Source organism: Barbus barbus (genome assembly GCF_936440315.1).
Source record: "Barbus barbus genome assembly, chromosome: 6".
Lineage (NCBI taxonomy): Eukaryota > Metazoa > Chordata > Actinopteri > Cypriniformes > Cyprinidae > Barbus > Barbus barbus.
Genome location: NC_136734.1, coordinates 28,628,572 through 28,655,678, shown reverse-complemented (window position 1 = coordinate 28,655,678; position 27,107 = coordinate 28,628,572). Strand labels below are relative to the sequence as shown.

Below are 27,107 nucleotides of genomic sequence, written 5' to 3'. Positions count from 1 at the left end.
TTATACCAACGACTATCTAACCAACATTCCATATTTATTATGGAGTGGACTTATTAATTCTACTTTTTTTCTAAATTTGTAGCCATCCAATTTTCATACTCTATAATACTATGATGCCTAAATTCACTTGTCACACTTGTCGCAATTTCTGACTTTATTGTAATAAAAATGTATCATATTATCGATAGCTAGATAGATTGATGGATGGATGGGTAGACAATAGATAGATGGATGGGTGTATTTGTGCATGCTGGTGTATCAGAGGGAAATGTTTTATTCGCCGCTGGATCGATGAAGGATGGTGCTTTGATTATATTATCTTCAGAGGTCTATTCCCATTCAAACGGTTGTGCATTTACACTGTCTAAAACATCATACATTCTCATAGATCAGAGACAGCCTAATTTAATCAGCAAATCCAATCTAAATCAATGATGTTCGCTCTCAACTCCACAGCCAAGTGAAATACAATGTATTTCTAAGTGCATTAGATAATGGAGAAGTGATCTCAGGAAGAGAGGGTGTTTGCAGGGTGATCTTAAATCCAGTGCACGCTTTTGGGAGGTTTGTGTGTGTGTGTGTGTGTGTGTGTGTGTGGATTCCCAATGTTCTACCACCATGCTGCTCGTGGCATTCACCCGCAGTCACATCAGCTTGTATCACCATTGTGGCTTTGCATTAGAAAGTGCAAAATAGTTTTTAAAGAGTGTTAATTTGAGTGGATTTTATCTAGTTTCTGAGGTGATGGAGCGAGTAAAAGAACTCTTGTGTAATGCAATCCCAGAGCTTTAAGGGTGAGGTTTCCTAATTGAATTTGTTCGGCTGCTCTCTTTGTGTCTGGGTCCATTCATTGAGATTGAAATTTAGAGCTTTGTGTGGACATGTGTGTGTTTTGGTGTGTGCGTCTTTGCCAAATCTCCAAATAGAAAGTGTTCTTCTCAGATTAGGAAGTAATTTTGGCTCTCAGAAGAGATTAGGTGAAAGGCATGAAGTGAAGGGACAGAAAGAGAAGGACAAAAATAATAAAGAGAGAATTTCTAGCTCACTAAAACAGATAGATAACCCCGATCAAAGACTAATGGAATTAGAAGGGAAGGATCAGATGCTTTTGTGTGCATATGTGTGTGTGTTTCTATTATCCTTTTCACCAGCAGAGTTTAGCAGTTGGGAGTAAGACCCTAAGCTTCATTTTAAATGAAAGAGAAGAAAAAATGATGGAAAAACTCAGCATGTGCTCAGGTGCTGCAACATCAGATGGAGTTTCTGTGATCTCGGTGGAGACAGATGCAGACACTTGTGGATGCTTATTGTGATGCTTTTACGGACCATTCAGCTTGTTGTAATTCAAGTAGAAGTCTTAAGCTTGTGTATCTTAAAGTAGAGTGTGTTATTTTGCAAAGATAAAGAGACAACTGAAAAAAGAGGTTTAGTAACACTTCACTTGAAGCCTATGTGCATTATGCTTCTTAAAGATACGTGTTATAAAGGTAAGCTATGTAATTAATTCAGTCTTGTACATGTCTGAATGCTATGTCCTAATATATTTGTCTTTTTTATAGCTATAATGCTATAATGCAATTCTTGTAGTATATACTGTATAATGTAGTATTTGCTACTTTCAGCAAATCCAGTCATAAATTCCACTTTCAATAAAAGGTTTTTGTGTTGCTAGAAAGTATCAGAAGCTTGAAAGAATGTTGTATGCCAAATGTTATATGTGCTTTTTTGTATTGCAATATTGATTTTTTTTTTTTCAGTCCTGCTTCCAAAGCTTGACATGTTTGAAAACCCTTATTTATTTGTTTTATTTAAACCCTTTTCTGATATTTCAGTGTAATATTGTGAATTAAGCTTGCCCAATTTACATATAGGCAGAATTTAATTTTCTTCCCCCAAAGCTATTTTTGAAACATATACTGCATGGATAAAAAATATTCTGCTGTAAATCAGTCAACATAGTGCTGAGTGCTAAGGGGGTATGGGGGGGGGGGGGGGGGGGGGGTTCAACTACTGTATAATTTGTCAGCAAATCATTTACATTTTTAACTTTATTCAAATCAGATTAAGATAAATATATAAGTAGCTATAAAATTATAGTACAAAATTATATATGTACTTGTGATGTGGCGTATAATTATATATACAATTATAAAATAAAACACTAATTATAATAGCATTCATTATAAACACCATAGGCCTCTAAATATCTAGCAGTGCTATTAATAATATACTGTGTATGTGAGAGGCTCTGTTATGATCACGGATATTATCCTTATCACAGTGGAAAAGAACTACAATATTCTGTCATTTTTTGTCTTAAAGATAGGAGTAAGACATTATTTGAAACTCTAAAGGGTTTAGTTTTATGCATACTCACAATAAGAACAAAACTCTGCCTTTGTAAAATAAAGAAAACAAACAGGAGGCGCTTTCAGCCATCTCTGGTGTGGCCATAAAAAAGAAACAAAACAGACTTTTTTCCTTTTGTATTGTAAATTTGGTAATTATTTAACTGAAACATATTTTGTGTAGGCTTATTTATTTCATTCCTTTCATGTCATTTTTTTTTTTATTTTTCTCCTGTTGTTTGTGCGCATGCAACACTAAGCCACTGAAAATAAAAACATGTATTTTTAATGGGTTACATACACTTATACATTGTAATTGAAGTTGTTGATGAGCTTATATTTCCCATGAATAAAAGAAAAGTATTTGCTTGAGTAATTTTAATCATATTTACTGACAGTATAGGCTTCAATGATTGAGCTCTACAAATGTGCTCAATGCGCTAATATTTGTGTAAAAATTGAGAAAATGAAATGAGAGTTTATTTGTTTTCCAGTTGTGTTTTAGAAAGGGTCCAAACAATGTAGCTTCCTTGGTGTGACAATTTTATGGAATGATTGAACAATAAATTGAGGATCAATTTATTATGTCAACATTTTGATATTGTTGTATTATTTTTATTGTTGGATAGACTTAAAAAGCACTAGATGAGTGTGGTGGGACAGGCCAAAATCACAGGTTGTGATAACTTATTTACAGTTTCATATATTGAAACTAGCTTTGATAATCTTTGGTCTATCTTTTTGTTAGATAATACTTGATCCAAGCTATATAAGAAAATGTAAAGGAAAAAGACAAAGATTTGTACTCCATTCATTCACAGGTGCATCTTTAAAGAGCATAATGCAGGATAATGCACATGATAACACATTAAATAACTCAGGAAATTGGATGCTGATTATGCATTTTAATGCATTATACTGTTATGTATTATAAATGAGGCCACACGAATGATTACAAGCTGTAGGACATTAAAATGCATAAAGAAGTTTGCTTTATGATTCATTATACATATACGCTGCAAAGTGAAGTGTTACCAAAGGTTTTTTGAGTTTGACAAGAAAATAGAGTCTTGTAAAAGAAACGGGGGGGGGAAAGATTTTTTAAAAAGAATCCATTTCTCTCTCAGGAAATGGATGCTTTGAAGACTATCATTAAATATTATAATTACATCTCTTTTTCTCTTGCTCTTTCTCTCCTTTTCTTATCTTTCCCTTTCAAGATTTGCCTTCCAGCCCTGTGGCTCAGTTCACCTTTCGTCCGCTGCCCCCTCCTCCTCCACCGCCTCACGCGTGTACCTGCGCTCGTCCAGCACCGGCTCCCCTTCCAGAGCTGGTGCAGAGGAGCACGCTTCCCGCCCGGTGCCAACCTCTGGATTCCGGTAACAAAGCTGGACAGGACGACAATGGGCAGACGCATAATACCTGGGCACTGAACAGCAACATACCGCTAGAGACCAGGTGAAATACAAACACACACTTATATTTGTTTTTCTATAGTAGCGGGGTCTTTCCATCTGACTTCTATTGTTTCATACTGAGGTAATGATGTTTCGTGTCCCATAAAACTACATCGAAGTCTCACCTTTCTGCATTTTAACATTTTCATTAAGACAGTGTTTTGTAAAGCCGTTTTTCTCAGTTCTTCATTGACATCCACTTTGTGCGCAAAAATTGGCGCACACACACACACACACACACACACACACACAGAGACTCTATTTTTTTCAACCTCAAGGCAACTTTCAAAAGAAAAAGCCAATTATTTTTTTATGTTAACCCTGGATAATCAAGAGAAAGAGAATATGCATGAGTATATGTGTTTGTCTGTGAACGACAGATGGAGAGATATGATGATGATGAAGATGAAGATGACCTACTCTTCTGAAAGAGAGAAATGGCCGAGTAAATAAATTATGAAGGATAGACATGTCTGCTTTGAGTGAGGAAATGAAGCTGTCTTCCTGCATTGATTGTCTTACACGCACACAAACCCCAAAGATAGTGATGAAAATGAAAGTGGCATGCGTGTGCATACATATGAGCGCGTGTACGGCGGCTTTTCTAGATTTCCAGCAAGGTGAATTTGGCAGTAGCGGTCAAACTTATTTAGACTGAGAACTTGAACAAACAACCATAGCTGAGTCACATATCCGCTTTGATGCCGATAGCTGGAGAGAAGTTTATTGTTTTGTGAAGATTTGGCACGTTGGTCAAGCATGCAGGGTTCTTTGTCACGTTGTGATGAAATAAAGCCACCATTATATAAATCCAGCTGTCTCCAAACAACACCTAATAACAGATTTCAAGTGCTCTGAACTACACTAAGCACCGCGGCACCTTTTCTAAACTCTCCACAAGCAGCAGGCAGCAATGGAATGTTAATGCTTGTGGCTATTAGAGGAATGCTGGGTAATTTAGCCCTTCCGTATTTTTTCAGCAGCTCCAGTCCTGTTTTTCAAACATCGTTCTATGTTGTTGAAAGGAGATTGAAGCATCTGAAAGAAGCCAGCAGTAGGCGTGTAGACATGTAACCTCACTTGCTTACAGAGTTTCCGTGGCCATACACTTTGGCTTGAAACAGGGCATGAAGTGAATGTCGCCCATTCAGATGTTTTCTTTGAGATTTGGGGGTTAAAGAAAAGCAGATTTACCAATTTTGTAGAGTGGTTTGAAAAATCTTGCCAACTGCCGCAGGAAAGTCCTCAGGTTAAAGGGTTGCCTGAGAGATTCTGGCCGGTTTAATCTGCAGCTCGAGCCCAGCACCCGATGACATTGGCGTTGTATTGAGAACGTGTCATCATCATGGGGATGGCTATACCTGCTGACATGTTGCTCTCTCCCAAATGAACTTTCTCAATTAAATCGGAATCAATAGACCAACATTAATGCACAGAGGAGAATCACTCCCATCAGCATATTATTCCGAACACTCGCTGATTCAATGGCCATACACTGCATGCGTACTATATATAGCATTTTGGAATAATCATACCCATGCATATGTGCCCAATTGATTTTTTAAATGGAACTGCTGAAAAAAGTTGCCCAATTATTGTGCATACAATAATATATTAAATAATTAATTTTTATATATGCATGCTACACTTGTACCTTGGTTTTGGCTGTGCTCACATTTTTCATATTTTTCACCTAAAAATATATTGAAATGTATTGATATTTAATAAATAAATATATTTATTATATATTAAAATGTTGAATGATTTAATATTTTAATGTATAATATAAAATGTATATATTGAAACATTTATGTTTATCCAGTCAAGTTCAAGCTGCATGATAATCAATTGCTGGCTTTTTTTATGCCTTATCTTGCATTAGCCTTCTAGTCACTACCGAGTTTGTCTATCTGAGATTTTTTTCTGTATTCTGCCATGTTTCACAGTTTTTCAGAAGTGTTTGATATGAAAATCAGCCTTATACTTGCCATGTAAATTCAAGGCTCTGAGATTTCAGTGAGAAAAACAGCCAGTGGAATAGAATTTATTTTGAGACTGTATAAATCTGATTTGTAAAACTGTGATCTCCCATGTTCACACCTGCGCTTTTCTTTCTCTCATTTTGTCTTTTAACCTCTGTCTCACTCTTTCTCTTTGTTTTCTGAGTGTTAGTTGCTATTTATTTATTCTACAGTAAATAAAGACAGGATTAGTTCTGCGTGTCTAAGTGTGAAATTAACTTTCTCTTTTTAATGGCTGAGGTAAACTGTAATTTTTCTCTCAGTCTCAAGCCTCATTTTACCATTGCATGCTCATTTAAACGCTCCTTTCAGGGCTTTGTACGGCATCCCTGTAAGACAGCCATTTATGCTGCGGTGCCCGGGGAGCAGTTGGGGGTTCGGTGCCTTGCTCAAGGGTACCTCAGTCGTGGTATTGAGGTTGGAGAGAGCGCTGGACATTCACTCCCCCCACCTACAATCCCTGCCGGCCCGAGACTCGAACCCGCAACCTTTGGATTGCAAGTCCGACTCTCTAACCATTAGGCCACGACTTCCCCCATATATTAATTATATAAAAAAATGACACCTATTTCACACTGACAAACTGAATTTTGCTAAACTGATTGATATGGAAAAAAATACACTATATGTCCATCTAATGGCACTTTTTGCAATGCCACAACAATATTTCTTATTACGATATTTCCAATTAATTTTAATATATCCAATTTATTGATGTATCCAATATTTTTCAAGATCTATCCAATTAATTATCCCATCTGCACAAAATGTATTACATTTTATTAAAATTGTTCATCTGTTTGCAGCCATAATTGTATTTTTATGTACAGTGGTTTTGTGAGTCTCCTCGTGTAAGCGCGGCCAGGTTTTACAAACTTTGTAGGGCCCAAATGTCCCCGGAAATATAGTAAAACCTGAAACGACCTATTTTGTGGGGACCTTTGGGAAGACACAACAATGAAACCAACACCATAAATGGGCTGAACAGTGTTTCAATAAAAAACGAAAAATGCCAAAAGCTGTGTGTTGGGGGTGTGGTTTTGTTTTGGGGGTAGTAATTAGCTTAATTTAAAGAACAGCATATGGGTAGTCTCATTATAATATAAACAGAGATGTGCGTGTGTGTGTGTGTTTCTTCAGTTTTTCGCCATCATCTTCAGTCCGTATTGATGTCATCATGCTTTTTTTGTCTCATCAGCATATGAACTTGTAAATGTGTTTAGGCTGATCTACCTTTCAATGATTTTGGTCCTTTTTATTGATTAACCTTTGTGTCTTTGGAAGAGTTGCACACATTTACCCCGGTCCAGCTTTAGCTGATGTTGCAAAGAGATCAATTGCTGTTGAGAATCCATGTGTATCTTGGGAATTTGAAAATCTGTCTTCTGTTGCATTTGGGCTTTTAACCTAAAAGCTGTAACCAATTTCCCCATGGCTATCTGTCAATCTGTCTGTCATTGTGATGACATGACTAAACGGCCATGTTTCTGCGCCCATGTGCCTCACAGACGAACTCATCTAGCCGAGTGTCAGGATAAAAAAAGGGAACTTTTGATTTTAAAATGAAAGAATAACTACAAGGGCTTTAAGAACTCGGGTAGCTGACATGATGTGTCGAGCAGTGACAGCAGTGTCCTGCATTGTGACATGATGCACTTCATCTAAAACTTCTTTAAATTTTTTTATGCATGCAGTTTTTATAATCACATATTAAGAGACTGTTATAAAATTTCTAAAATTACACACCAAAGGAATGTTTCAGTGAATGTCAAAAAAGCTAAAAGATGGTTCAAATGGTATAGAGAAAATACAGTGTACACCTAAAATGTAAAAATATCACCCATATACATTTATAGAAATTTCAGCCTTAAATCTTAATATAGAATTTATTGGTTTAGTTAGTTTTTATTTGGTAACTGCCCACCATTGTAGCATTACTTGTTGCAAGACAGCACCAGGACTGCGCATCTCTGAGTAAATTGTTTTTAAGTAGACACCTTTTAATTACTCTAAGAATGGACTCCTCTGTGTAATTAATATCATAATTAATCTAAAGGATGTTATCTATTAATAATGGCTCATTAATCTCTGGTGCTAAATATCTGTAATTAAATGCACGTGAGAGCAAATGACTCCAATTAGTAACCAAAGCAAGCACGAGTGATCACTTGCTCCGATCGCACCTCTCTCTTTTTTTCACTCTTTTTTTCTAGCTTTCTCTCCATCTTCCAGGTGTGATTTGTTTTTGAGGAGTTTGTAATGAAATCGATTGACAAATCAAATACACATTGATTCCTTTCCTTTACAGGCACTTCCTGTTCAAGCATAGTTCAGGTTCGTCTGCCATTTTCAACGCGGCCAATCAGAATTACCCTCTGACGTCCAGCACGGTGTATTCGCCACCTCCGAGGCCTCTACCCAGAACCACCCTCTCCAGACCGCTCTTCTCGTTCAGCAAGCCCTACCGCTGCTGTAACTGGAAATGCACGGCTTTGAGCGCCAGCGCAATAATGCTGACTCTCGCTCTTCTGCTGACGTACATCATCGGTGAGTGTCTTATCTCTCCACCTCTATGTCTCTCTTTCTCTTTCGCTCCCTCTCCCTCGCTCTGTCCATCTCTGGCTGCTGTCGTGCTGGTTGGGGTCATATGGAATTAGCAGAACTCACACTGTGAAAAACTCTATTAGAGAGATGAATATTTATGAACGAGGGATGAGGGAGAACGAGAGATGAAAGAGTAAATATCCCACAAGGCCGTTCAGAGGTTAATGGTGTTAAAGTTTTGTTTAGCCAAGTCACCATATGTGTGTGTGTGTGTGTGTGAAAGAGAGAGAGGTGCTAATGCATCTTAGTGTACTGACTTTCTCCCTCTCACAGGCATTTCTCTTGAAAATCTCACAAAAAAATTATGTGTGTTTTACAGAAAAACATTAGGGTAAAAGGTTTCATCCATTAACGCTTGAAAGGCTGCAGTTAATAAAGTTTCTGGTCAGAAGTTCACTCGGCAGCCTCTTAAACACTAATCATGTGTCTGGGAGTGTGTTTCTCGCTAATGAAACGAGGACCTCTGCAATTCCCAAACACGTTATAATGACTTCTTCAGAATCTGACATTTGTGATGTTCATTTCTGTTCTACAATGTGTGTATCTGTTCTGAAAACATTCCATTTGGAATTATGGCTTCCCACAGAACAACTCTTTTTTTTATATACAATAACAGAGCGCAAATGGAATTATTATGATTATTATCAATGCTGAAAAAAACCAAACAATTGTACTACCTAATATGTTTGTGAAAGCCATCAGGATTCCTTAATAAATAGAAATAAAAAATAAAAAAATAAAAAATGCAGAAAAGAAATGTTTTGTAGCATTATAATTGTCTTTACTGTCCCTTCTGATCAGTTTGATGCATCCTTGTTTTAAAAAAAAAAAAGTATTAATTTCTTTTTTAAAAATTGTACTCGTCCAAACTTTTGAATGATGTGTATTATTATTATTATTTTGCTAAATACAATTTGCACTGCAGGTCAGCGGATGAATATTGAATACAGCTTTTTTTTAAGTGAATCTGGGTTTGTCTACATTCTGCAGATGTTCTTTTTAAATGTTGTTAATTTTTTTAATGAATAATGGCAAATGAGTCATGTTATTCACAGCTTTTAATAATGTTTTTCTGTCATGACAACTTTAGCCTCAAGATGGCATATTTTAATATTTAGGTGGTTAATTATGCCAGAGAAACGGTTTGCTAGGCGCGCGCGTGTGTGTGCGTGTGTGCGTGCTCTGGAGATGTGGCGTTAATGATCGTATGGCCGTCTTTCACCCCATCGTTAGTGGCACCCTGTCTAAACAGATGCAATCTGTCTGCTTTGTCTCTTGGCTTTCATTCTTATCTAACAATCTAAATGTGTTCTCAGTTCATTTTCTGGGCAAATGAAGGGAAGCAAAGGGATAAAGGGAATGAAGATAAAGCAGAACATAAAGAACGAATGAATCCGCATTATCTTCACATACTGAACAAAAACTTTTGTCCTGTCGAGTAAAAGCATCAACGATGTGAAGAAAAGGATCCATAAAACATGGTAACTGAAAACGTGACTTGTGTTGTGTGCCGGTGCTAAAGTCTAATTTAATTGGCCAATAGGCGTATTGTAAATATCTGTAACGTCCCATTGTCTTTTAGGTTAATGTTAGGGTTGAGCTAAGGTTAGCATCAGTTCAATGTACTGTAATTCTCAACTAAATCTTTGGGTTATAAGTAGGCATCCACTACAGCTTTCTACACTGATTATTGGGCAAAATCTGTGGAATGGAATCAGAGCAAAAGCAAAAACCTTGTTGTCATAAGTTATATGTATTATTTATTTTATTTTATTAAAATATATTTTTGAATCTATGTTTTCTTGCAGTGATTGTATATAACCTGCAATATTTCTTTAAAAACAGTACAGATTGTTAACTGGAGCTGAGTCTAATATTGGTAACTAAAAGCATTATCAAATTAGTCATAATATTTAAAAAAAACACAGGGGGTGAGATGTGTGTAATTTTATGGATGATGGACTTTAAAGGAAGTTTAATGGAGTTAAATCATAATAGCTTTTTGCTGAATTCTGTTCGGGTGTGAGTATATAATTATCATTAAGGAAAGAATAAGGGACAGTATGCAGTTCACCGTTTAGATTAAGGTCAGATGTTTTAATAGAGTGTTTATCCTAAGAGAAGGGTTTTAATTGGTCTGTGTGTATATTTAATTGAATGAATTTAATGAGGCTGTATCGTCTGGCCCCACCACAATTTTTACTTTAACAAGCACACGTTAGCTAGCAGACTTGCACAATCTATGAAGACATCAAGTAGGGTGTGAATGTGTGTGTGTTTTTGTTATGCCCTAATTGAGTCAAGGACCCTGTAGGGACAGAGAGAGAGAGGCAATCAATAATTGTTGATGAAAATGTATCAAAGGCATTGAGTGAATCTGTGTGTGTGTGTGTGTGTGTGTGTGTGTGGTTTTTAGAATTTTAAACATTATACTTATTTTCTGAACGTCATGATGCGTTGCCCCATAATAACAGAGCGGCGCACCAAAGATTTTATTACGTGTGTGAGTTTTTTGGGTGTGTGTCAAAGGTAGGTGTCTGTGGGTGTGTTGCTCGCTTCGGAGGGATAAATGGGAGGTGTTTTTGTATGAGTGCAATGACCCAGATAGCTGATAGTATCCAGGGGACTAAGTAAGATGGTTTCAGCGAGAAGAACCTCCATCTATTCAAACTAAGAATGTCAGCACAAAAGGTAAAATGTACAGCCACATCAGCCAGGCTTTAATTATCCTGATTTATTGTGCTAAAGTGGCTTCAAAATCTGTCAGAAAAGACGTCTGAAATCAAAGATAAAATTGTAGTCGACAATGTTAGTCAAATTTGTATGTGTGAGTCATAATTTAGTTTTAATTATAAGGAACTGTTTTAGACAGCCTTTTAGCAAAGCCTACATTACACTGTGGCACGAATTAATGAAATGAGCAGATCTTGTTTTTGTAATGATTTTCATTTGGCATAATACTGTATATACACTAATAGGCATTGCTGACGAAAGGTGGGTGGTTATATGTTAATGTTTCTTCCATCATATCCAAGGATTTCAGGATGAGCCGTTTTTATAGCTGAATTACAATGGAACTGGAGAGGAAGTTTAGAGTTTTAAAAGTTTCTTTATTATTTTATTACAGTACGTTGAACTCTTATTTCAAAAGATCAAGGAAAATTCAATCTCTCTCTTTATGTGATTCCTTTAAACCTACTTCACCAAATAAACAATAGAGAAAAAGAAAGTGAACTCTCCTCTACTTCATTCTCCAAAAGGTTCCTTGGCATTAAACTGAAAACCTCCTGGCTTATGTGAATAAACGACTGGCTTTTATAGATGAACTGGACAACCTCATTTATTCCAGAAATATTTTTAATGGATGTGGATTTACTGAATCTAATTGTGATTTAAAAATAAAATAAAAAATCCACTGGTTAATTATGGAGTGGGGTAGGACCGATTGAGGTAAGGTGGGGTTTGGTGGGCGTGGCATTATAGGAGAAGGCGGGGCAGGGCATACACAACAATAAAAGCAAAAAATGCCATGAAGCAGAAAGCAGTAGACGTTTGAGTACGAGTGGGAGTGTGGGAGTAGTTCTCACTCTAGTGAATATAGCATCTGCTGCTGTATTATTCATTTTCACTTTATACACACATGCTGTTCCTGATGTCTCCTCTTACCTGACACATGCATAATACAGCACCCACATGTGATCTATATGTGCAAAAGCATATACATGTTTCAACTAGAGCTGTCAGTCTCAATTAAATGCCTCAGTGCTATTCAGCTTTCATAATAATGTAATGTCTTTTAATCATCCTTTAAAGGATTTTCACAGCAAATATAGATATATACAAATAATTTGATTAATTAGTGACTGTCCTAGTTTTCATACACACACACACATAGACTCACTAATGATCTTTTGCAATTTGACTAATCTGAAGATGTGAAAAGGACTTCATGGCATCAAAAGCGGTTGAAAATGTATGCATGTTTATGGATCATAATGTGTCTTTTATGATCAAAACACTAGATCAATGAAAAACCCCTCTGGAACACAAGCCCCCACTCAGCAGAGCGGCTTTCTGCCATTTCCCTTATAAGGGAAGAAATCAAACAGTTGCTTTTTTGTGTATCTCTTTGTGTTTGCATGTTTGTTTCCGGAGGAGAAAGACACACCCTTAGGCTAAGCAATGGGGGGGTTTAACTGATGGATAGGCAGGCATGTTGTTCAGAGAACACATATACTCTTGCATTTGTATATATGATTGTCTTTGTGAGTGAAATGCCAGTTGTCACAGAGATCTATCCAGATAAACCGGTGTTTCTAAAGCCTGTACTTAAAACAATTACACAGGTTGAGAGAGGTGAAGCTGTTTTAAGGTCCTTTGGTTACAGCTCATTTAGAGTGATTAGATGACTTTGTTAACATGTTAGTCTGCGTGTGGAAAACAAGCCGAGAGGAGTTTCATCAGACAAGGCTTTAGCCCTGCTTCATTTTTTCGGCTTTGGGAGGTTTGTGCGTATTTAACGGCAGATGTTTTCTGCCTTTTAATAGAGATGCACAATATTGCAATATTATGTTGTTTATTCAGTTTATTGTATATGCTCATTTCCCTTTATTTTTACGTTTAGATGACCTTAGTTGCCATCTAACTCTCATTTAAAGTGATTCTTTCAAAACACTGATCATTTAAAATCATTGTTAAATTTAATCTTCAGCAAATCTCAAAATGAATATCCATCACACAGTGTTTTATAGTGCTGGGATCTCTAAATTTACTTGGAGCTTGATTTATTTTTGTAAAATGTATTTAATCAAATGACTATAGAATTTTACTGTCAGCCATTCATCGGTTATCAGCCATAATATAATATAATAATATATATATATATATATATATATATATATATATATATATACAGGTCCTTCTCAAAAAATTAGCATATTGTGATAAAGTTCATTATTTTCTGTAATGTACTGATAAACATTAGACTTTCATATATTTTAGATTCATTACAACACAACTGAAGTAGTTCAAGCCTTTTATTGTTTTAATATTGATGATTTTGGCATACAGCTCATGAAAACCCAAAATTCCTATCTCAAAAAATTAGCATATCATGAAAAGGTTCTCTAAACGAGCTATTAACCTAATCATCTGAATCAATTAATTAACTCTAAACACCTGCAAAAGATTCCTGAGTCTTTTAAAAACTCCCAGCCTGGTTCATTACTCAAAACCGCAATCATGGGTAAGACTGCCGACCTGACTGCTGTCCAGAAGGCCATCATTGACACCCTCAAGCAAGAGGGTAAGACACAGAAAGAAATTTCTGAACGAATAGGCTGTTCCCAGAGTGCTGTATCAAGGCACCTCAGTGGGAAGGAAAAAGTGTGGCAGAAAACGCAGCACAACGAGAAGAGGTGACCGGACCCTGAGGAAGATTGTGGAGAAGGACCGATTCCAGACCTTGGGGGACCTGCGGAAGCAGTGGACTGAGTCTGGAGTAGAAACATCCAGAGCCACCGTGTACAGGCGTGTGCAGGAAATGGGCTACAGGTGCCGCATTCCCCAGGTCAAGCCACTTTTGAACCAGAAACAGCGGCAGAAGCGCCTGACCTGGGCTACAGAGAAGCAGCACTGGACTGTTGCTCAGTGGTCCAAAGTACTTTTTTCAGATGAAAGCAAATTTTGCATGTCATTCGGAAATCAAGGTGCCAGAGTCTGGAGGAAGACTGGGGAGAGGGAAATGCCAAAATGCCTGAAGTCCAGTGTCAAGTACCCACAGTCAGTGATGCTGGTGTTGGTCCACTGTGTTTTATCAAGGGCAGGGTCAATGCAGCTAGCTATCAGGAGATTTTGGAGCACTTCATGCTTCCATCTGCTGAAAAGCTTTATGGAGATGAAGATTTCATTTTTCAGCACGACCTGGCACCTGCTCACAGTGCCAAAACCACTGGTAAATGGTTTACTGACCATGGTATTACTGTGCTCAATTGGCCTGCCAACTCTCCTGACCTGAACCCCATAGAGAATCTGTGGGATATTGTGAAGAGAAAGTTGAGACGCAAGACCCAACACTCTGGATGAGCTTAAGGCCGCTATCGAAGCATCCTGGGCCTCCATAACACCTCAGCAGTGCCACAGGCTGATTGCCTCCATGCCACGCCGCATTGAAGCAGTCATTTCTGCAAAAGGATTCCCGACCAAGTATTGAGTGCATAACTGAACATAATTATTTGAAGGTTGACTTTTTTTGTATTAAAAACACTTCTTTTATTGGTCGGATGAAATATTCTAATTTTTTTAGATTTTCATGAGCTGTATGCCAAAATCATCAATATTAAAACAATAAAAGGCTTGAACTACTTCAGTTGTGTTGTAATGAATCTAAAATATATGAAAGTCTAATGTTTATCAGTACATTACAGAAAATAATGAACTTTATCACAATATGCTAATTTTTTGAAAAGGACCTGTATTATTCAGCAGTTATCAGCCAGAATTGTCAAATAGGTGCATGCCTTCTTTTTACTTTACCCCTTTTTTATACTTTTCATCTATCGTGTAGATTTTCACATAAAACAGTGCAAATTTCTGTCTGCTTTGTCTTGTTGATGCTTCTCCACTTTTTCCTTGAGAGAAATAAAAACAGATGCAAATGAGCCAGAGTGTACAGAGTGTACAGCTATAAAAAATAACAAATAAAAATGATTGAATCGCATAGCTCAGAATATTTGGTCTGGAAGACTTGAATGAAAAAACGTTTGAGTTCTTGAAATCTCTGATTTTCAGTTGCAGACTTTGAGATCTTGGCAAATCTGAGTCTCAAGCGAGATGTAGTTGAGATCTCTAGAGGAGAGACGTGTGAGATTGCTAGGGCACTTTTTACTTTCTGTCTGAAGAAAATTCTCTCTCTCCTTTCGCTTTCCATTTAATCTAATTCCTTCTAGGAGAAACAATTGAGATTTGCATTTATTCATTTAGTAGACGCTTTTATCGCAAATGAGGAATACTTAAACAAAAGCAATTCATCCTAGCAGTACTGTAATTGAAAAGTGCCACAATAAAAAGTTTAAAAAATTTTCAGAAGAGTACAAAGTACAAGCTATTACTGAGATGTAAGTAAGCGGTTAGAGAATGGAGAGGTTTTTCCCATTAATAGTTGTGAGTTGCATTTACTTGCTTTTTTTTAAGGTAGAGAGGGATTCAGCTCTTCTGGTGGTGTCAGGTTGAGAAGATCATTCCACCCTCAAGGCATATTGAACGTGATGGTTCGAGAGAGATGGTTTATTCTGCACCTCTTTGTGCTGGTACCACGACTCCCTCTCATCGACTGCAGATTTCTGGAGGGAACATTGATTTGCAGAAGTGAGTGGAGGAAGGAAGGTGCAGATTCGGTGAGAGTCTTGAACTTGATGCAGCCAGCAACTGACAGCTTGTGGAGTGAGACAAAGAGAGACATAACATGTGATCTCTTGGGTTCATTGAAAACCAGATGCACTGCCGCATTCTGAATCATTCGCAGAGGTTTGATTGTGGCTGAAAGAGCATCACAGTAGTCCGGTCAAGTGAGCTTTGGCAAGGAGTTGTGCTGCATGCCTGAATAGGAATGGGTCTAATTTAAAGACGTTTCAGTTGTAATTTTTGCTTAAAAATTCTACTCGAGAATGAAGTGTGTGCATTCTGCATAATAATCAAGTTATAATTCATGGAATCTGCAGATCAAGCTGGGATAGAAGGTGTTTTAGCATCAACGTAATGACACACATCATAATTTGATGCACCTTTTGACAGGCATCTCATCCCCATTTTGCGTATTTTTCTCCTTTTATCTGCCAACTTCTGCGCAGTGTGTGTGGAAATGAATGAGTCTATGCGTTCGCAGATTAATTTTACTTCATTTGCATTCGTCAGTTCACAGTCAGCTTTTATCAGCAGCAGTCACTTGTCATTTAGCAGACTCCTTTGAACCAGGGTGATGTACAGTGCTCTGGGTGCACAAACAGTCCTGCTGAAGAAACCCACAGTTTAGGATTCCTCCTGTGCTTTGCTTCTCTCCCTGGGTTTAGATGGTTGTATTTCTGGCTCAGATACAGTAGTTAAATACAAAATATACAGATATTTTACCACTGTTGAAATGATCAATTGATGCTATTGTAATTTGGAGGAAATCATCTGGGGCTGCGCAGAGACATTAATGTTGGTGTGATAGGTGCTGACAAGTAATGTTGGAAAAATGACCAGAGATTTACTTAACTATTGTATGATTTGTTTTTTGATCATTTACTCACTATTAAAGTAATGCTCAAGTAATGCATCTTGATGCAATTTTTCTATCACAATATAATATGCTTACTATTATTTGTATGCAGAAGATGCTCATAAATATTTGTTATGCGAAATACATCATGCAATTGTTATGATCCCATTTTGTTAAAAAATGTACCTTATTTTGTGTTTTCACTGGAATAAAGAGTACTTGAATAGAGAAACACACACACACACACACATATATGTATCTCTGTGTGTGTGTGAATGCTTTCCACGTTTACTGAAAACAGAAGTATTTACAGTATCTGAGTAACTATTTTACTCTGAATTATCCCCTAACGGTTGTTAAAAAAAACAACAAAAAACGTTAAAGTTGAAGTTTAACAACTTTTTGAGTTGTTAAACAGAAGCACTGAAGTATTATCCTTCCTAGCCTAAGTGACATAGGATGATGTTCGGCCTCATATAGTCCTCACAAGTCATTTAATTTCTCTAAAAATCTAAATGCTCTCTGTTCCAGTGAAATCACAAAAAATAAGATGCATCACAGTTACTGCTATACATACTGTTAATTGAGTTTCAGTTATTTATTTATTTATTTTAAAGTCGTCAGTCGAAAATGATTCTAACTTGTGATTTCTCACACTTAACACAGATGTTTTCTTCTGAACCAGTTTAGCTCATTATCAGGTAGGGGGCTGAGCTCCTAATAAAACTGAAACACTAGAATAGGCCTACACGGGAAAAGGGTTTTGTGGTTTGCCCATTTGCCCTCTTCCCAGCATGCACTGGGGCATAAATAATTCATCTAATTGCATTTGTTTGCCAGTTTTATTTACATTGTTGTTATTGATTGTGTTGGGATCATGTTTGGTAAGTAGATGTTTTGTGATTTCAGGCTTTGAGTTTCTGTTCCTCTGCTTAAAACCATCATTTAATTTAGTGTTAGCTTGAGGTCAGTGTGTGGCTTTTTAATGTATTTCATGAGTTTGGGTGTCCTGTAAGTGTGCATGTAAGGATTTCAGTAGTTTTCTTTCCTTGCATATTTCTTGTAATGTTTAACCATTCTGAACCATTTTAAACCATTTATTATGATTCATTTTTTAGCCATTTAAGGTTTTTACTTTTTCCTTCCTTCCATGTTTATTTATACTTTTCAATGATTTAGTGAAGCTGTCTTAAATAAGAAAAGGAAGAGGGCTAAAATCTGATTTCTCTGACAGCAAGGGAAATTTGACCCCTCCATACAAATTTTCCATAAATATGAAGAAAATGACAGATTTATACTGGCAATCATCTCAGTCCTTAAAGATAGGACAAGATTTTTTTTTATTATTTTCCTTTTTCTTCAAGGAAGAGGCATCTGTGTTCTCTTCTTACTAAAAAGGAGGGTTTATCTTCTCCTCTGGAGGAGAAAGGCCTTATCTTCTCCTTAAAACATTTGTCTTGTGTCTTCACTTTAAAGTCAAGGAGTTATCTCCGTTGGGAAAAGTGTCGAGGTCAGGCTACGGTGGCGTCCTCTTGAAATACGAGCCAGCAGGATGTTCACGTGAAGCATTTTTACATCATCTCAACAAGCGACGATCAATTCACACAAACTCTCCTCTCCTGTCATTGGCAGTAAGCCCCTCCCTCAGAGGCTGTCCGCCCAGCCTCATAACTGCTCTATTAATTTAACCTGAACCGCCCGTCTGCAGCATTACTCATCTAAACAACATTTCCATCATCTCAGAACAGCAGCTGGATGAGAAAACGTCCGCCTCCTGCCCGTTACATCCCCTAATTCAATATCTTCCAGACCATTCTCTCTAGATGTCCTGAGGGGGATCGGATTTTTGCCCGGATGCGGTGCTTGTGCCTTTTTCAACATTGACTCGCCGCCACAACGGCCAGCCCACAAAAGCTCATTGTTCTCATTGACCGATAGCCAGGACACACAAAAACTAATCCATTTCTTTTAGGCCAGCTTCCTAGCCGAGGATATTAACAAACTGTGGCGTGACAGTAAACTCAGAGAGCTTAACCATTTCTCAGTCTCAGGGCAGTCTGCTATTCAGCATCAAGGTTAAAGCCGGCTTTGATGTATGTGAGACTTTTGTCTAGTGAACAGTTCTCAGTCCTTTCCTGTGAAATGCATCTCTTTGTCTTTGTCTTTATCTCTCTCTCTTTTTTCTCATGCATGGACACATACGATACGAGCGATACGTCTCGTAGTCAGTGTTGTATGTTTCCAGCTCTGTCTGGTCCTCTACCAATCATCTTAAAATCTGTTGATTTAACAAAAGCCTTGATAAATGGTGTCCTTCTTGCTTTCTGTTTCTCGCTCACTTTCAAGAGTGCTGAATCCTTAGTCCATCTTGTCGAAAGAAAAGTGGGGGAGAAGGGTTAGAGAGAAAATTGTCAGAGAGGGAGAAGGGGAGAGACAGAGATTTTTCTCTTCATTAGCGGTTGTAAAGAGAGAACTAGCGGAGAGGTTAGAGGTTTTAAGGGATCGATGCTTTCCGTTCAAGGCTCTGAGTCCTGCGGTGGAAAAAAATGTGGCCTCCATGGAATTTATGATTCCTTCCAGACGTGCACCTTTAAAGAGCTTTGTGATCTCGTACACACACGTGCACACAGGACAGCTCACACACACACACACCTATGGGAAGCTTTGTGATGTCATCGATCTGTCCATCTATCAATTTCTCTTCTGTCAATCTCGCCCACCTCCTTTCTCTTGTCCTGTGTGAAGCTCTGTTCTTTTTTTTTTCTGAACGGAGAAGTAAACTCTGATGAATTGGGTAAATAATCAATTTTTATGAACTTTTTAACAATGCATGTTTCTTTAACCTTGTGTCCCTGTTTTTTCATAAACATGCCTTTTTCTTGCTTTATGAATGTCTTGAAAACTCTTATCATGTTTAAATGGTTAACCCTTGCCAAAGATCAAGACTTTTATTCTTAAAACATGAAAATGTCTGAAAAAGATATTCCTGTTGACAAATAGGATGATTGAAACAATTAAAAAAAGGTGAAAAATGTTTAGGTAATATTATATTTAAAATATTGAACATAATTATGACATTATATTATAAAAATATAAATTTGTTATATGAAAACAAATTATTTTCTTATAATAAACTGGGTAAATAATTCATTTTAATGACACTCAACTTTCTTTTGAACTTCAGCTAATTGTAAAAACTATAATGGAAGCTTTTTACCATGTTTTATTGTTTTACCCTGGTCAAATAGTCAGACTTTCACTCTCAAAATATGAAAATCCCACATAAAAATGATGCTGATCGAAACATAGTAAAAATAATTGAAAACTATTTAACAATTTAAATACATACACATATATATATATATATATATATATTTTTTTTTATATATATATATATATTTAACATTGAACTATTTTAATATTTATTGTGTGAATTTTATTTATTTATTAATTTATTTTGTGGTGTCAATTACACCATGCTGACTGCTATCGAACCCAGAACATAATTGGAGATGGTGAAAATGACACTGTGGTGGGGATTTCTATTACTTTCACACAAAAGGAAACATGACAGAATTCACCGGTGATATTTGTATGTGCACTGTTATACTTCAGAAACATTTTCACACTTAAGGATGTTAAATAGAGATTACAAGTGAAGAAAGGGGAAGAAAAAGTGTTTAAGCACCCTTGCAACCAGGAGTGAGAAATGAGTAAGGATCTGAGGAGAGAAACAAGTGATTCTGAGTGTAGTTCAGAGAAATAATTCATGGAATATTGTTCATTAAATTGGGAGAGCAGATCGCAAGAGTGCAGTATCTGTTGTCGTTTTCACATTTTGAGAGTGAAAGAAAAAGGGAAAACACAGCGCCTGGTTAGGCTAAAAGAGCTTTTACCACAGAAGTTATGATATCAATGTCACATCAAAGATACAAAGTGTTATAATATTTTACGGATGGATAAAACTACACAAAAAAAATTATATCCCAGGCCATCAGAGTGGCAGGTTATTTGTTGTGCAACATCTGTATTACATTAGTCATGTCAGGATCTGTCCTTGACCACCTCTAAAATTGGTATCAATCACAATGTGCTATCCGACTGTGCGGCGATCTCCGAAAACATGTTCATTTCAAATGTGAATTTGACCATAGAGTAATATCTTGTGTCCATGTTCATACTGAACTCTGGACCCTGTGCATTTCTGAGTTAAAGCTGATCCGCAGTGCTTGAGGTGATCTGCCATTTAGCCAATTGCAGCTACAGTGTGTGTGTGTATGTGTGTGTGTGTGTGTGAGCGAGATGAGGGCGAATAGGGGGAGATAAAGGAGAGGATCATGTAGATCCAGCTCCCCGCTGAGACACCAATCCATCTTTATGGCTCGTAAAGACGCCTCCTCACGGCAGAGCCCAATGTGCACACGCGAACACGAACCCACACGCGACTTCCTATACGCCTGAGGAACGGGAGGGAATGAGAGGGAGAATAACCTGATTCTCGCTCGCCGTTCCAGAACTCGTCGTCAGTATATCTTCTCACCTCATTTCCCTGATCGACTCAAATCCCACACACACACGCTCAGGAGAAAGAGAGAGAAACTGCGTGATAAGATAGCTGGTATCGGGGGCCCTGAGGTGAGCAGAATGAGAGTTTGTCCTTTTTATTGGCTGTAATTAGGATGAGGTCATTACCATGCGCCAAAGGCCTTTCACTGCTGGGAGATCATAAAATGCCACCTGAGCGATTTATATTCCACTCCCAGAATCCTCTGCAGCATTTCACACACATTCAAGACATGGGGGGGATAAGAGAAGACCTTAAATGTATGTGTGTGCACACACTTGTTCACATAAATGTTAAAAAAAAGAACATTGCTGGAGACAAGCAAGTAATATATTGAATAATGCGTAATACAATATTCTAATTCTAATTTTCGATGCACAGTTAACATGCAATTTTGTCTTTCGTTTATAAAGTAAATCCTATCTATCTATCTATCTATCTATCTATCTATCTATCTATCTATCTATCTATCTATCTATCTATCTATCTATCTATCTATCTGTCTGTCTGTCTGTCTGTCTGTCTGTCTGTCTGTCTGTCTGTCTGTCTGTCTGTCTGTCTGTCTGTCTGTCTGTCTGTCTGTCTGTCGTTCCATTCATCTATCATTCTGTTGTTTTTGCAGTTGTCCATCTGCTGGGGTTGCCGTGGCATCTGAAACGAGTGGAAGGAGAGCTTTATGAGAATGGTATGAGTAAAGATGATCAGCCTCTACCGGGAGCCGATTTCACCTTCACTCCCGTCCACCTGCCAGGACTCAACACCACACAGCCAGGTGTGTGTGTGTGTGTGTGTGTTTTACTGAAGTTATCTAACATAAGGTTTCTATACAGTGTGATATCAATTCAGTGTTTCGCACAATGTGTCTAAATGTCAGGTCTTTGCCTAAAGCAGGAGCCAAGAGAGGGTGTGTGTGTGTGTGTGTGTGTGTGTGTGTGTGTATTCAATCAGAGTTTATTTGCCATTTAATTAATGACAGTATACAACAGTAAATTATTTTCTGTCAGATAACCGCTGAGATTATGAGGTCATTTTTTAAGTGTGAGGTGTGTTTGTATCTGTATAAATTGATAAAGTGCAAATTAAAGAAAGTGTACTTGTTTATTTGAGTTTGTTTTGCCATGTCCATAGAATAGAATCAAGTAGAATAGAATATTTATCTGTACAACCTCGATCAAGTGGTAGAATAGAGTATCTACATGCAAATAATGCCTGTGCTTACATTCTAGCTCCAAGATGTGCATTCATAAACTAAAATATAAATAATACAGGAGGTTAAGAAATGCCAAAAAATAATCCTGAAGTCCTAAAGTGGTTATTCTAAGTATTGCAAGTTATTATTACAACTTAAAATATATATATATTTTTTTAAGTATTATATTAATATATTTTAAAGTGTAATTTATTCCTGTGATTACAATGTTGTAGTTTTCAGTGTCACATTATCCTTCAGAAATCATTGTAATATGCTAATTTGGCGCTCAGGAAAAGGATCTTATCAATTATTAAAACATTTGTGATTTGTGCTGCTTAATATTTTATTCAAGAGAACATAATTTATTTATTTATTTATTACTATAGTGAAATGTATTTGTAAATTGTGACAAATTTGCTTTATACTGTAACTACTTTCTTGTCTGAACTTACTGTTGTCTTTCCTCTAAATCTTCATTGTATCATAGCCTTTTTACTATTTGTTTTTACACATTATGTTGTTCCATCAATATTTAATGAAATGAAATATAGTCCTTTTTTGGTAGTCATATTTTAGGACAAGAATGTAGAAAGGTTTTGTTATAGGGGCCCTTTAGCTATGATGCAAGGATGTTCCCCCTGGAGCAACTTACCTCAGATGTTGCTCAAGGGCACAGTGATCGTAGTTCAAGGACTTACAGGGCTCAGACCTGCAATTTTGTTTGTTTGTCTAGCACAGATCTTTGACCACTAGTCTGCACTAACCCAGTTTTTCTGTGCATGTATGTATTAATGCACAGGTGTGCCTGTTCTATCAAAGCTAATGTAAATAACCTCGCACCTGAGAGTGTTTCAATCCCTCGATACAGCAGGTGACGTTTCATCTTTGCGTCACTAGAAAATTTGACTCTAGACAGCAGAGCTTTTCAAAGAGTCCTGCAGATGATCACTTCTGATTCACATCAACTGAACCTCTGTAAAATACATAATTCTTTTTGACACTAAAGAAGATATGGAGACGTCTGTGTTGATAGCATCAGAGGCAGGATTCATTCAAAAGTTCAAAAATTCATTCACCATTTTTTTGTACTTTTCACATCTATAGACTTTCTGTGACCGTCCTTCAGAGAACCTGAGCTTGGTTCCATCATTTTCAGTCTTTAACATCTATCATCCTATAGCTAAAATTAAGTGGAAGCTTTTATCATCTAGCTGATTTAAGATGATGTTTTTTTTTTTTACTTGATCACATCAGTTTAAAGGAATTGTTCACTTTAAAAAAAATCTGTGAATATTCATTCTACCTCATGTTGTTCCAAACTGTACGACTTTCTGGCTTCTGTGCAATGCAAATGGTAAATTAATAAAGAATATCCTGGCCACTATATTTCACATACTGAAAGTGAATGAGGACTAGGGCAGTCAAGATTTAAAAAAAAAAAAAAAAAGCACCATAAAGCCACCTGTACAATATTTCAGTCTATTTCTAACACAAAAAGTTGTCATATGAAATATTGTAAATGAGTCATATAGACTACTTTGATGAGACTTTTACAGTATGGTGCTTTTGTGCTTTTTTTGAAGCCTGAAAGCCTGTTCATTGTAAAATCACTCCTTTTGTGTTCAGTGGAAGAAAGATAGTCAAGTTTGGAATGACATGAATACATGGCATAAACTAATACTATAAAGCGTATGTTACAGATCCACATGGAAATCACTTGGCCTAATCGCCCCCTTTTGTTTGTCCCTCTGGATAAATCAAGAAAATTGGATATATGTAATATATTTTTTTTTCGTTTTGCTTGACAGATAAAGAGGTGATTCAGCGAGGCAGGGTGATAGAGAGGGGAGAGGTGGCTGTCGGGACACAGCTGGTCCAGGCGATACCTCCTGGACTCTTCTGGAGGTTTCACATTACGGTTCACCACCCCGAATATGTGAAGTTCAACATCTCACTCACGCGGGATGCTCTGCTGGGCATCTACGGCAGGAGGAATATACCACCTACTCACACGCAGGTAAACACATGCAAACACAAATACAGAAAATATAACACAAGAGCTTTCCTTAAGAGTGTAGCACATTGTTTCATGTGCTGTCAATGTATTAAAAATGAATGTAAAATGAATGATCTTCCCCTACAGGAAGACCATTTAAAGAATTCCTTGCCATTGTCACCTTTGGCTTAAAATTTGGGGGTTTAAAAGACAATCAATATTACGTAAAATTATCGATTTAACTGCACGGCACTCTCAGGATGTGAAAAAAAAAACTGACACTAGCTTTGCAACAATTGACACTTTAATTCAAATGAAATGAGCTGAATAATGACACTGTTGTCTTCTCTAATGCTTCTTGTAGCTGAATTGAATTCATTTTGTAATTGATGAACTTTGCAACATTGACAGTTATTGAACTAAATTTAAACAACAGTGAACTAAAGTGAGCTGAATAATGACACTGTTGTCTTGTGTAGAGCTACTTTACATCTGAAATTGAATTTGTTTCATAATTGATGAAATTTACAACAGTAACGCTGTTACTGTTTATTAATGTGAAGCTACTTTGAAATGATTTGTGACTTGACTTGACATTGCTATGGCAAACAAGTAAAGCACTGAGTAAAAAATTATGAAAGTGGCATTTTAAAATATATTCCTTATTTTGGCTTTCAAAATATTCCTCATTTTATTTAGAGATTATTAAACATTAATCACCTGCATCTCACTCCATGAGCCGTGTGAAGTTTAAAAGTAGTTTAACTTTGAAAACCGTATCTCGAGAACCCTGCGTTTGTATTCTTTCTTTCAACAGTGTGAAAAATGTGCACCAAAAACAGAAATTCTTATATAAAGTAATAATAAGTTATAAATAATTATGTGTTTGTGTAAGACGGCATGTGAGCGAGTGTGTTTGAAAGAAGAGTGTGCTATCAGACTTGTGCATCCATGCCCAGGTTTCGTCACGATCGCTCGTGTGTTGGTAAACGTTTTCTAAGTACATATTGTTATGACTGGCAGATAACAAGGAGGATCAGGAGCGTATCTAACGAGGTACTTCAGACGACCCCAACATGCTAATTACATCTCATTATTCTGGATATCATCTGAGATTAACTGTTCACTTTGCTCAAGAAATTAGAGCCCGGTCTAATTCAATTTAAGGCTTCTCGTTTTCGCCTCATTTGCATACGTGCTCGCATATGTAGGCGGAGGCAAAGCAAGAAGACTGTTTAAATGTTCCTGCTTAATGAAAAGCCTTCTTTTGTGTGTGCATGTCAGAATAGAGATGTTTACAGTGCCACAGCTTCTGTGGGTCTACTTCGGCGCGCGCGTGTGTGTGTGTGTGTGTGTGTTCACTGAGGCCTGACAGATCACTACTGCACTGAGACTGTCAACTCCATTGCGGCTCCCACGATCGTTCCTCAGTTTCTCTGGCTGTCATTAAAAGCAGTGGGGCTCTGGTGCAACTGCTGCCCTGCTGGCTCCTGCCTGTCAGCGTGAGAGTCATTACAGCCGATAGGGATTCAGTGCCTCCACTGCTTCCAGAGTGACTCCGGAGGAGGAGAGGGACTCATTATAGCCAGAGGGTTCTGTAGTGCCTCGGAGAACGCCGCTCATTGATGTTTCTGATGTTTGTAACAGCTCGGTCTAAACACTGGCAATCCCCCCCAAAACAGACAGACAGACACACACGCCACGTATATTTTCCAGTTTCCTTGGAGATAGATTCATCCCACTTACGGGATCGAAGTGACACAGTGGTGCGAGGTGATGAGACAGACGCTGAACACAGATATACTGATTGCAGGCTGAGTCAAACGAGTGCAGATGGTGAGCTGTAAACGCCTGGATGTGAACGTCTCGCATTTGCAGAAACTCTTGACTTGATCTGGACTCTGTGTGTGGGAATGTCAGTGTGTCTGGCCGTGTTTGCTCAAACTGCAGGCCTGTGTGTGTGTGTGGGTGTGTGGATGTTGTAGCATGGGAAGGTTCTTACTTTATGCCCACTAGTAACACATGTCAGTCACGGTAGGGAGCAGATGAGGGTGCGGAAGATACTCATTCTTAGTGCCATTAACAGCTGAAGATTTATAGAGCTTTGCCGTCATTAGTAAACTATGTCATATTGACAATGTTACCTATTGTGCTTAGAACCCTTCAGCCCAAAAAAGTCTTATTTTTCTTCGTTAGTTTATCTTTCTTAGTTACTTGTTTTATTAATTCTTTACTGGAATCCTTTTTTTATTTCTTACCCTCCAAGTTTATTTTTTGCTGTTATTTTATTACTTTTTTTGCATTACAGATGTTTCATTTTATGTCTTAACAGTACTTGTTTAAGTTGTCATTGTATAATTTATTCCTTTGTTTACATTTAATTAGGTTAATTTCTACTTTCTTAGTTTACTCTACACTGTTGCTGTATTTCATTTCGTTTTGCACTACAGATACTTCATTTTATTTTATTTACATTCGTTTTACCTCATTTGACATGGCTGCTTTATTGGTTTTTATTTATTTTGCATTAATAATAATTTTGTTCATTGCATTTGTTTTTGATATTTTTGCACTACTGATGTCTAATTTGTTTTCTTAATAATCCTTGTTTATTTGGACTTGTTGTTTTGTTTAATTTTATGTTATATAATTGATTGCTACTAAGTAT

The 27,107-nt window shown here is 37.2% G+C and overlaps 1 protein-coding gene across 1 annotated transcript in view; it reads left to right on the top strand.

The window, feature by feature from the left end:
- Positions 1–27,107, top strand: part of tenm1 (teneurin transmembrane protein 1) — a gene marked incomplete at its 5' end in the record, with an annotated part of 116,118 nt that overhangs the window by 27,457 nt on the left and 61,554 nt on the right. The window contains 4 exons of the mRNA XM_079417973.1: positions 3,569–3,806; positions 8,135–8,373; positions 21,874–22,023; positions 24,252–24,460. Of these exons, the coding sequence (XP_079274099.1) occupies positions 3,569–3,806; positions 8,135–8,373; positions 21,874–22,023; positions 24,252–24,460 (836 nt within the window). The remainder of the gene's footprint in view (positions 1–3,568; positions 3,807–8,134; positions 8,374–21,873; positions 22,024–24,251; positions 24,461–27,107) is intronic.